Genomic DNA, 11,966 nt, shown 5'->3' with positions numbered 1-11,966 from the left:
TAATCAGGGGAAACAGCTGTGAGTGAGAGCACTCAGGGAGTTAGAACGTGGACTAGGTGGGAGGAGGGTGAGAGGCAGATAGATCAGCTGCTGGAAAGGAAATAGGTTTCTTGGGGCACAGACATCAAAAAGAGCATGTTCTAGTTTTTGCACTGGGCCCAGAGTCTGAACTTTGGCCAGCCGTACATTATGTTTATACACTATGCCCTACATTCTAGACCAGTGGTCTTCAATCTGTTCCAGGCTGAGTCTCCCTTTTCCAAACAAGGACCCTTCCACTGGAATCCCCCCCATATTGTAATGGGGGAATGGCGGGGTAGTTATGACCCCCTGACATATGTTGGTGAACAGCTAGGAGTTAAGAACCCCTGAGTTAGCTCTTTCTTTTCTTAATGAAACTCTGTTTCTTAAACATTATGTGCAGCAAATGGCAACAAAGGATGGGTGACCTGGCTTCATAACATTAGAGCCAGCTTACTCTTCAGTTAAAAATGTTAAGCAAATTTATCCTAACATTAAAAAAAAAAATCACATATACACAACCTTAACTCCTCTGGGAATTAAGATGTGGATAGTTGCATCTGCTATATGTTATACAAATTAGGTGTATCCTTATAGTTTCTGACAACATGCCCCACAGTTGGCTAGATCTTGGGTATCCTTTCCATATCATCCACCAGGTTGTTCCCCAATAAACAGTGTTATTTTTACACATTGTGAAAAAACAACCCCATATGCTTAGTTTCCTCTCCATGTTATATCCAAGGGACCCATTTCTTTGCTATCCTAGGGACAGATTTAAAGGTATTTAGGCACATAAAGATGCAATTTCTAGCGGCTAGGTGTCTAACTCCCATTGATTCTAATGGCACTTTTGAAAATTTCTCTAGGCACTTTAGGAACCCAAATATCTTTAAAGCTCTGGCCTTTGGTGTATGGGGTATTGCATACTATGGCGTTTGAAATGCTATCTTAATGTTATGTAGCATACTGAGACCAATGACTGTTTACTTGAAAGGCAAATGTTAAACTTGAAATGCAAATATGAAACTTTATTTTCCTGATATGTTCCATGGTTTTTCTAAATGCATTTGTGAAAAAAAGCTATAAACAATGGCAGTTGAAATTTTTGTTTTTATTATCATCGCCAAGTGCATGTTCCATGATTTAGGTTAGATTATCTAGCATAAGCACTTGCCATCTCCCACTGTACCATGACTTTAAAGGACAGAGACGAGGAAGATCTTCATATTCAGCCAAATTCTTCGAGCCACAGGTAGTAAAGGTTAATTTTATATTATTTCCTGTTTCTGGGATATATTTCTTATGAGTGCCAAGTGCTGAGAACATTGAACTAGATTCACAAGGAGGATTTAAGCACCTAACTGCCACTTTAGGCACCTCAGTCCAACACTGAGGCACCACAGCATTCACAAAACCACTGCTCAGCTTCCAACTAACCCTGTAGGTGTCTATGCTTCCAAGACGTTTTTCAAGGTCCATACATTTCTGCTCCTGAACATACACAAAGCTGCCTAAATTCCTGACACTGGCAGGGCAGCTCAGTGTATGTTGCCTAAAATCTGGTGGGATTTGCAAACTATTTCTCCACTTATCTCACCTGTGGGATCCCATCCAGTAGGTGTGCTCAGAGGCCACCTAAGAGCATGTTAAGAAGATCAAGGCCTGAAGAAGATGGTGTCTCATTTATAGCCTAGATAACTCACAGGTTCATTTATCCACACAGCCTGATGTGGAGCAGAGACATAAACCCAGATCTCCCCTCTCACAGAGGAGTGTTATAGCCACTGGACTAGTCATTATTCTAGGGTGGGTTTCTCACAATCAATAGTTATGTGTTATCTACAAAATGGAAAAGCTTCAACAGGAGAGACTGAGAATAATCAACCCTAGAATACCTTAAAGCCCAGCATTTAGGTTATTCACATGGGAGATTGGAGACCTCAGTTCAAGTCCACATCAGAGTGGGGATATTAACCTGAATCACTGAAGTCCTAGGGAGTGCTCTAACCACTGGGATATGGAGTGTAATGTCACCACTGTCATCATCACTTTTTTTTTCCCCCAGAGAGGGGTATTTGGCATAGATATGTAACTCTAGGAGAGAGTTCACAACCATGAATGCTGAAATTTAGGTATTTGCCTAACTACCTTTGAGATGTGGCTTAGGCCACACCCTTCTCTTTGGCATTTCCTACTGGCTAGTTTAGGGGGTGCTCCATTCACCTTGCTGTGAATTCCTTTTTCCAGGGCCCAACTCTCCCCATGCACTGGAAAGCCTGGGCACAGAACCAGGCTATGAATTCCATTGTGTGGCAGGGTGCCAAAAGTCATGCTCTGCGATTCCTAAATCCCCGACGTGAATCTATACTATCTTGTCTCCTCTGTGCTTTCACCCATGGGATGATTTACTTTTGTATCCCAAATGAATGAGGTAGCATGGTGGGTCAGGGAGGAAAAGGTAGAATCTAAATTAGCTGGACTCTGGGCTATTTAGGGCTTGTAAGGGATTTGGGGAATTTACCTTAGGAATTTGTAAATGTTATTTCATTCTAATGTAACCCATTTTACTTGTCATTTAAGTTGATCCAACAGCTAAATCAGCCTAATAAAAAGGGACAACAATTATTTTATGTGATTAAAAAGAGTATTTAGATAAAAATGTCTAAATCCTGCTGGAAAATGAGGGTTGGTATGATTCTAATCCCAAGGATTATAAACCATCAACGTGGCACACAAATCATGCAGCACGATTCCTATCCAAAACAATTGCACACTGAACTAATTTCATCCACACACAGTGAGCAAGCACTGAAAACTAGAGGTCAACATTTCACTTCCTAAAGTGAAAGGACCCACAATGCCGTAACTCATCCATTCAAAGTATGCTGAGTTTCCTTGTTTGCCGACTGAACCTTTTTGCCATTAATATTGTCAGATTTAAGAAGAAAACGTTGCATGTTACCATTGGTAGATACAACAGTTCCATTGCTTTTTTGCCCCCTCCTTTTCACTGTTGATGTTTATGTTTAGAAGCTATATGAAAGCACAATTAAAGCAATACCTACTAGTAGTGGTAACCTTATCTTTTCGACTGACAAAGATGAAATTTATGTCATGCTTTACCTCTCCTATAGTGCTAGTGATGGGATTTTTTTGAAATCTTATTACTAGGGTCACAGTCATGGTCTCAGACAGAGCTTTCAATCAAAAAGGCAATCAGAAGGTGATACATTTGTGAGTTTCCCTACAAAGGAGCCCTGCAAAGAGCCACAGTGAACAACAAAACACCTACTCAGGAGCTACTTGCCTTATATCTGTGTGTGGATATAAACAATAATCTCATCCATAATTTACATCACCTTCTTTTGCTCCAAGGAGTGTGGTCTAGATTAGAACTTGGTGTAACATCAGATGGAAATCAGACCTTAACACTTGTGCTACTGTAAGATGGCACATTACACTACACAGCACACTTTCACTTTGGCCAAATGATTAATAGAGCCTTCACAAGAACACATTCGACTGTTATTGAAATATATGACAAAATGTGTTGAGTTTAATTTGAAACCCTGGTGAATGCAGCTTTTCTATCTTTAGATGACTCCTCTGTTTAGTGTACATTGCTGAGAGCGTTGTGTAAAGCTATTCAGATGGAACTTGTGAATACAGCCTAATTTAAATAAATTGGAGACTTCATTAATTTCATTAAAACCTTTACAATGCATTTAGAAGTGGTGTTAGCATATTAGTTATCTGCAAACTGCAGTCATTAAAGGCAGCTGCGGCATAGCTGAAGAAAATGTCAATGTTTCCATTTTGAAATGCATGCAGAGTTGGGGCTGATGCGTCAAGCTATTTTTGTTTGTAGAAGAAACATAACTGAGATTCCTAGAGACAATAATTTCTTTTTATTAGCAACATTCAAAAAAAGTTTGGGAGGTTAATTTTCAGCATGGCACACAGAAAATTAGACATATGCATAAATCCTCTTGTGGTATGAGGTTGCTGCATGTTTAATTCTCCTTGCACTGTCCCCAAATTGCCCCCAACATCTTTTTCTTTTGTTATTCTGACTTTATCCCCTATTTTAAACAGGGTATTGATATGATTACCAATAGTGAACTATTTAATTGATTAATAAATGACTGAAGAAACTGTAGCACTCAGAGGTTTATAAAGAACTTTTTAGCTATTCACAGCTGATGATTCCTCTCTGTAGGGTACAGGTTAAACTGAAAAGAAACAGTGATCACAAGAAAGGTATTTATAAAAATATATTTCACAAAGTAGGAAACAATACAGGAGTTTCTCTGAATACAATACATGAAGTAAATAAACAAATGATAATATAGCATCAAAACAAAGTAGAAAATTAAAATGATTTGCATGTAATACTCAGTCTTATTATACAATTGCTACTTCTAAATGGCAAGTTTGCATTACAAATTGAATATGCTTGCAGCTCCTAGTGCTGTTTTCTGTGTGTGTGCAAGAGCCCTGGTGCATCACCATGAATATTATATAAAAGAAATGCTAGTAACAGAAGCAGTAAAATTATGTACATACTGGTTCCTGCTCTAATACAGTGGAGAACTATAAGCATTGTTTTACTGTACTGTGTAATGTGTGGATTTCTAAAAGTCTACAGTTTAAATATTCACATGAACCAGTTTACTTCCAGCTGTTTGTGCTTGTATTAAAAATGCCAGTTACTAGATTTATGAAGAAAATATAAAACTGTCAAAAGTTTTTATCTGGGAAAGTTTTATTCCTGCCAGCATTCACTTAAAACTCAGCTACTGCAAATGGATAGGTTACTGCTTTAACCTGCAACAAATTGTTATTTTCTTTTCAAAATGTACATGTATTAAACATTGATTTTATATATAGAAAAAACTCTAAAGGTTTGTTAATGGATATAATTTAGTTTTCTTTATATTCTTACTCTATAGATTATTACCCTTAATAAATAAAATCAGTAATGGACATCAATAAAATATTTATTTCAAGGATTAAACAAATAAATTCAATCTTTAGCAATAAAATCATTAATTGTTTCATATATGTAAGTTCATCTCCTTTCACAGTTTCTTTTTCTTTCCCCTTTCAGAAGATGGAGTAGAGGATAAGAGTGTTCCTTCTTCTAGAAAACAATCGTCTTTTAAAGTAGGGTTTTGAACCCCCACTCTTGAACCTCAGCATATTGGTAGGGTTTATAATCCCATCACTGGAATGGATTAAGAACATGTGAATATTTTAAGGCTTGACACAATATTTAAAGATGACATTCAGTCTGTGGTTATGTGGCCAACAATTACTGTATGTACAATGTATGGTCACTGCACAGTAGAAGCCAGTAGGGATTTACAGTGCTGTTTCCATTCAGCATTGCAAAGAAGACCAGATATTGCTTTTAACATTTTTGTGGCAGGATCTTTGTTGGCAATGCGGAAACAAACCATTAGCTTTACATACTGACAGCCGATTCTGTTCAACAGCAGAATCATTGTAAGTCCATTATCTAGAAAAGCACCTTTTTCTTTTCATTCCTTTCATTTCACTGAAGATTATCAAAGATCCAAATCTCCATCTTCAGAGTGGTCAAGTGAATATTGAATATCCAAAGACTTCTAGACACTCCACATACTTTACTTCACACTCCACAAGACTTATACCTCCTAACATATACTTTTTTTTTATTCAACATTACAATGAAGGTGATTTTATGATTTTTTAGATGACTGGCGCTAAACTTGCCTCTAAAACAAAAAGCCACATTAGTCGTAACTAATAACAGTGGCCCTAGAATATTATATGATCCTTAAGTCAAGAGTGAAAAAGTTTGTAATCCACTGTCAAGTTTCTTTGTCACTTTCTCCGACTGAGTAAAGTTCTCCAAGTCTTTTAAAGCGGGGACCCCATTCACTGAGGTAGTCAAAATTCTGATCTGAGTCTGATGTAGAAGACTCCAAAGAACTAAGGGAACCAGCCACTGAGCCTCTTCCTTCATAGCCATAAATCTGGATAGAGTCATAAGGTGGAGCCGTGGGATCATTATCAGCTTCATGAAGCCTTACGTTAATAAATTCATCAACGTCAACACCATTAGGAACAGGTGCAAGCCCCTGCCTGGGCATAAATTGAAGATCAGGCTTAATATCCTTACGGGGTAAAAATCCATTAATTCCATCTGGATTTTGCAAAGTTGCAATGTCAAAAGCTTCTGTATCTTCTTCGCCACCTCCTTCATCATCATAACGGATTATATTTTCCCTCACGTCTTCCTCATCTTTGATAATCAGAGGCTCATTTTTATGTCTTCTCAATGTCACAAACAGCACCACAATAACTGTAAAAAAGCATCACAGGCTGATTAGTTAAGAAAACATCTAATCAAAACATCTGTAAACTAGATTTTTTTGTAGAGGGCTGCAGACGGTATCCTTCTACAAGAGTAATAAAGCCATGATAAAAGCTGAAAGAGCTAGAAATGTAACACACTGGTGGAATGATGAAAATTTGATCAGGAGCTAGGGGGAAGGAGCTCTTCCTTCCTATTACTGTAACCCTATATTTATAAAATAGTTTATTTAGGCCCTTTTTAAAAAAAAGTCAGAATTTTGAATGTCTCCATTTCTAAGCTTCACTTCAGACAGGTTTGGCCTGATTTTCAGATGACTGATTTCTGAGAATTCCCAATCCCAACCGAAATCAATAGGAACTGCTCAGCATCTCTGAAAATGAGACCCTAGTGCCTAGATGCACAAAGGTATTTAGGTACTTAACTCCCATTGATGTACTTTTATGAATCTGGGCCTACTTGTCTAAAGATGGGCAAGCAAAAATGGAAACAACCAAAATTAGGTGACACTTTTTGAAAATATGGCTCTGATCATAGTCACAGGAAGAAATCTTTTGTTGACCTGTTGCTCGAAGGCCATACAGTACCACAGGAAGGAGAGTGAAAATATAATTGGGGGGGAGGAGAGGGTTAGATCATGTTAATTTTAGAATTATCAGTAGGTGCACAAAGAGTTGGGCTTTTGTTACTATTTGTTGGTTTTGCAGCTTAATTCTGAAACCTGTTACTCAGCAGAGCAACAGAGCTCTTCCATCACAGTTCTCTTTTACTTGCTGATGTCATATTCTACTTTTTTATGTGTTTGATTCAAATATACTGTGCTGCTTATCTTGTAAAACTGCAATATCCCCTAAACCATTACTGTCTGGAATAAACTCATACAAGTCTTGGAAGAAATAGCATATAACAAATAATTCATTTTCCATCATCCACAATATAGTCTCAGTTCACCTTCTTATTCAACATTTCTAAAGCCTGATGTGACTTGGTAGATTTGATTTCATAATACAACTTTTATTTAAATTCAATTTCTATGAAAGGATCTTTGGAATAGGGACTGTGCTTTCTGTTTTTGTACAGCATCTAGCACAATAAAGCCAGTCCTGACTGGGTCTTAGGGCACTAATATAATTCATATATATTCTTTTTCTTCTTCTAGCCTTAGTCCCAGCTATATGCAGTTGAAGCAATTCCTCCAAAACTCCACAGCTACTCAAATCTCTCTATATTAATACTAATAATTAGATAATATTTTTCCAGATAGCATCACCTTTACCATTTGGTTTCTTTGTTTATTTATAACCAGAAAAATGTTGAATACATACCTAGCAGCAAAATGATGCATGCTAATATGGCAATTAAGGCTCCCATACTGAGTCCAATAGGAAGTACATAAGCTTCAACATTACAGGACTGGACAACACCATCACTGCTGCAACCGCAGACCCGAATTGTAAGGGTGCTGGTGCTGCTCATGGGAGGATTTCCACTATCACTTATTATGATTGGTAAAAGATACACTTCTTGCTTCTGACGGCTGAATCCACTGTGCTTTGCCAAAATGCTGAGTGTATTATCTGGAAAAGTGAACATTTAAACAGTTGGATCATTTCAAAATAGCTGCTAAAACAATTTTCCCCTAGTTCATAAATCCCCCGCAAAAGCACATACATACTGTGTCACGCACATCACCCCTGTTCCCCAGCCCCAGCCCCGCTTACCAGATACATAAGGCACTGACCTTCTCAGCTTGCCCATTCATAAAAACTAACTTCACTAAACCAGTGCATGGAAAAGTATTATTTTTTAAAGTAATCCCACCTGCTATTAGTTCATTTAATAAAATACTTCAATCAGTCAACACAAATTGTGTTTATTAATTTTACATTGAAGCTACATAGTATTGCTCCCGCAGTAAAAGAAGAATTTTTGTTGTTTAACGTGGCAGAATTGTATAAAAGAAAACCAAAAGGAAGTGATAGTTTGGATTAAAAACTGTGGGCCTGATTTTCAAAGGTGATTAACATTTATTTGAATGGTAGTCATTGGCACCTTGAAAACTAGACCCTGTTTTCTTTTGAAAAAAATAAGAGAAACTGATTCCAGATCATCCTAGCCCGCAATCTTGCAAAGACTTATGAACATGCTTTAATTTTATGCATGGTAGTTGCCCCATTGACTTCAGTGGGATCGCTCGTGTGTAAAGCTACCCTTTACCATTGGCAACATCTCCAGCATTGTGCACTGGAACTGAGCGCAGTCACTAATGCACGAAGAGTGACAAGGGAAGAGAAGGGATTTGCCACAATTACAACTGGAAGAACTGCCTTCACTTTGGCAAGTTTTTTTTCCAGTGGTGTTTTAAACAGAATTTTGGTAGGTTGTTGGTTAGGAGATTCTAGGAAGTCACCATCAAGAGATCAGTTTTGGCCATCAGCTGCCTGTTTGTTGGCTTTGTTTTTTGAAGAGATATATGTGGTAATGAAGTTGTGCTAATATCAAGGATCACTCAGCTAGATGGTATACATGAGCATTTGCTTTACCCATGTGGTTAGGTGAATATTTGATTTACGAATCACACGTACTGCTCTCACACATATAGTTAACCTCTTATACTCTCACAGCTTTCAACCACAGTGGACACAATTAAAACAATCAAGATTTAACTCCTGCAGTAGTTAAATTTACTGTGCTATTTGTGATATTTTAAATATAGGCAATACTGTAAATACTGTGATGTGGCAAATGTTGATTTTGTTTAATGGTACCTAATATGTGTAGCTGTACATCAGATAACTGACTCAGATTCTCAAGTAATTACTGAATTTAGTTCCTCGCTTAACATAAGAGATTTTCTATTGCCTTTAGGTAACCATAGAATCCAAGCATTTACCAGCCCACCCCTTTCTGATATAAATGATTTTGTATGTGGCAGAATGTTCACATTTTAACCACTATAAGTAAGCACTTAAAATATACAAGGCACTTTGATTTATTTACATACCTTTCATTCATCTTAGCTTTTAACTGCTTGATTCAGAGGAACAAATAATAAAAATCAGTGTTTTGAGTCATGCCCTAACAAAATGCATGGTGATTCACGTTAACTTGCTTTGTATATTCCTTCACGAAAAATAATAATAATAAAATAATTACCCCAGACCCCCTATATACAAGTATTATGATGTTTATATGTCTTTCTGAAAACCCTAATATCACTCATGGAAAATGGAAAGATAAAGCTATATATCACATTTGGGGCTGAAGGGTTAGATTGCACTCTTCTCAGTAACCTCTTTTCTCCTGTATTCCCACAGTAAATGTGCTTGAAATACTATGAAAAAAGCAGTCTCCTGATATCTTGTGTTATGAAATGGTTTTGACTTAATCGCTAAATGACATTTCATGGAAAGCAGGGAATTGAAGAGGGAGGATTGTGTGGCTGGAAGGGAGAGAAAATTGAAAGATAGGCAAAGTTCATACAACCGACAGATAGTACAAAGGCCCCTCTCCTGAGATGTGGCTGAAAAACATTCAGTGCAGCTCAAGAGGTGGTGGGTGTACGTGGGCACCAAGGTACCTCTGAGATACCTTTGTGCTCCCTTGATCCTGGTGCCATTCAGGTTTCTGGTCTACACTGGAACTCCCTTAAGGCTGTTCTATTTATACCAAATTTTCACGGCCTCAGGGGCCATTCCAACAGCAATAGATCACTGGGGCAGTGACCACTAGCATGAGCCCAACATAAAAGAAAGCAGGTTCAGTGCCCCCAAAGAGCTTGAATCCTGTAAAATACAAAATAAACTGCAAGAAAGAGACGGAAGGTAGGGGAACGGGTGGGGGGAAGCTATTCAGGTGGTTGGTCACATTCTGATAAAGTTTTAAAAATATAGTGCTCTATTCTTGGTGTGTGTGCCCACCCGTGCATGCACACGCATTCATTTAGGTGAGGGCAGATAGAGAATACAGACAACTCCATACTACCCAACGATAATACCCTAGGAAATACTTACTAGTAGATGTGGTATTAGTGATATAACAGGAGTAACTTCTATAACTGATTGAGCCTGTACCTGGGTATTAGAAACCGGAAAGGTTCTTGTAGCTGACCAATTAGTTCCATAAACAGAAGAAGAAAAGAGGGAGTTGGCTGGTGCTTAGAGCAGGGAAAAGAAGATTAGGACTCCTTGGAACCTACTTCTTCACTCGCATACACCAGTTTCATGATGGTGTAGCCACAAGGACTGGGTGAGAAATGGTTTTCCCATCCCATGAGAATGTAAGAGTTCAATAAATGTCCCCATCCCAAACTGGGAGAAAAAGTCAAATTCTCAAAAAAAAAAATTGTGGTCCAGAACGCCTTCCTCCCCCCCCCCCCCCAAAAAAAAAAAAAAAAAAACCAAACAAAAACCAAACAAAACAGTTCAGGTCATTCAACACATTTTGTTTCAATAATTTCAAAACACTTTTTTTAGATTTTGACCTTGTTTTCCTCTTTTTTATTTTTTTTCATATAAATTAAGTTACATTTCTAACTGAAGTCATTTTGAACTAAAATCAAAACCCCTTTTTGTTTAGAAATTGTCAAAATGGTATATTTAGGCAATTTAAAAACTTTTACTCACCATTTTATTGAGTCAGGAAACCTGTCTAAAACAACCCTTTCCTGTGAACAGTTTCAGTTTCAATGAATCAATATTTTTGGCAAAAAAAGTGTAATCAAAAATTTCCCAACCAGCTCTAATAATCACGTGGGGTGTGTTTACACTGCATCTGGCAACAAGTTTCCCAGCCACGGTAGACAAGCTCCCACTAGCTTGAGTCAAGCGAGCACACTAAAAATAGCAGCATGGATGCTGAAGCTTGGGCTCCCAAGCCCACCTGACCCACTGGATCTGAACTCAGGTGGTAAGCGTCTGCCAGGGCTGCAAAATTCACGCTGCTATTTTTAGCATGTAAGCTTGAGCCAAGCTAATGCAAGTCTATCTACCAAGCTGGCATGCTCCCAGCTTCAGTGTAGATACACCCATAGTGTAGCAGAGGAGAGAACCAGGTCTGCTTCTACCAGGTTCAATTTCAAACATCCCTCCTCCCAAAATTCAGGGGTGCTTAGTTTCACAGTTCTGATTTAAAGAGGACCTAAGTATTTAGATCTGCGTTTGAATTTTAGAAATATTTAGAATAGACATTCAGACAAAGACCACCATAAATCAAAATAGTGAAATTATAAAGGAACATTTTTGAAGTTGAAGCTGATTAGAGCTGAATACCTCTCTAGTACAGAAAGGATTCTCCTTCACTTTTCAACCGTGGGAATCAGATTTTCCTTACGTCTTCTCAAGTTAGCAACAGTCACATCACAACTGATGGCACCATGGAGCTAAATAGATAGTCTAGTCCTTTCTCATGTCCTTTTTGGAATTATAGGAAGCATGCCTGTTTATTAAAGCTAAATTTCAGGTGTGAGTTCTCAAGGATTTAGACAATCCAAACAGCATCAAACTCCTTAATTATACCCCTTATTCTGTGTGCCACTCTGATGTAATGGAGAAGATATATGTGTATGGAATCAATGATTAGT

General features: G+C 37.9%; 1 protein-coding gene across 1 annotated transcript in view; it reads right to left on the bottom strand.

Moving 5' to 3' along the window:
• Positions 1–5,879: 5,879 nt before the first annotated feature.
• Positions 5,880–11,966, bottom strand: part of CDH8 (cadherin 8) — a 182,356-nt gene continuing 176,269 nt past the window's right edge. The window contains exons 10-11 of the mRNA XM_077830891.1: positions 7,711–7,962; positions 5,880–6,373 (exon numbers count right to left, since the gene is read on the bottom strand). Coding sequence (XP_077687017.1) covers positions 5,880–6,373; positions 7,711–7,962 — 746 coding nt within the window. The remainder of the gene's footprint in view (positions 6,374–7,710; positions 7,963–11,966) is intronic.

Source organism: Eretmochelys imbricata, chromosome 12 (genome assembly GCF_965152235.1).
Source record: "Eretmochelys imbricata isolate rEreImb1 chromosome 12, rEreImb1.hap1, whole genome shotgun sequence".
NCBI lineage: Eukaryota > Metazoa > Chordata > Testudines > Cheloniidae > Eretmochelys > Eretmochelys imbricata.
This window is presented reverse-complemented; position numbering and strand designations above follow the sequence as displayed.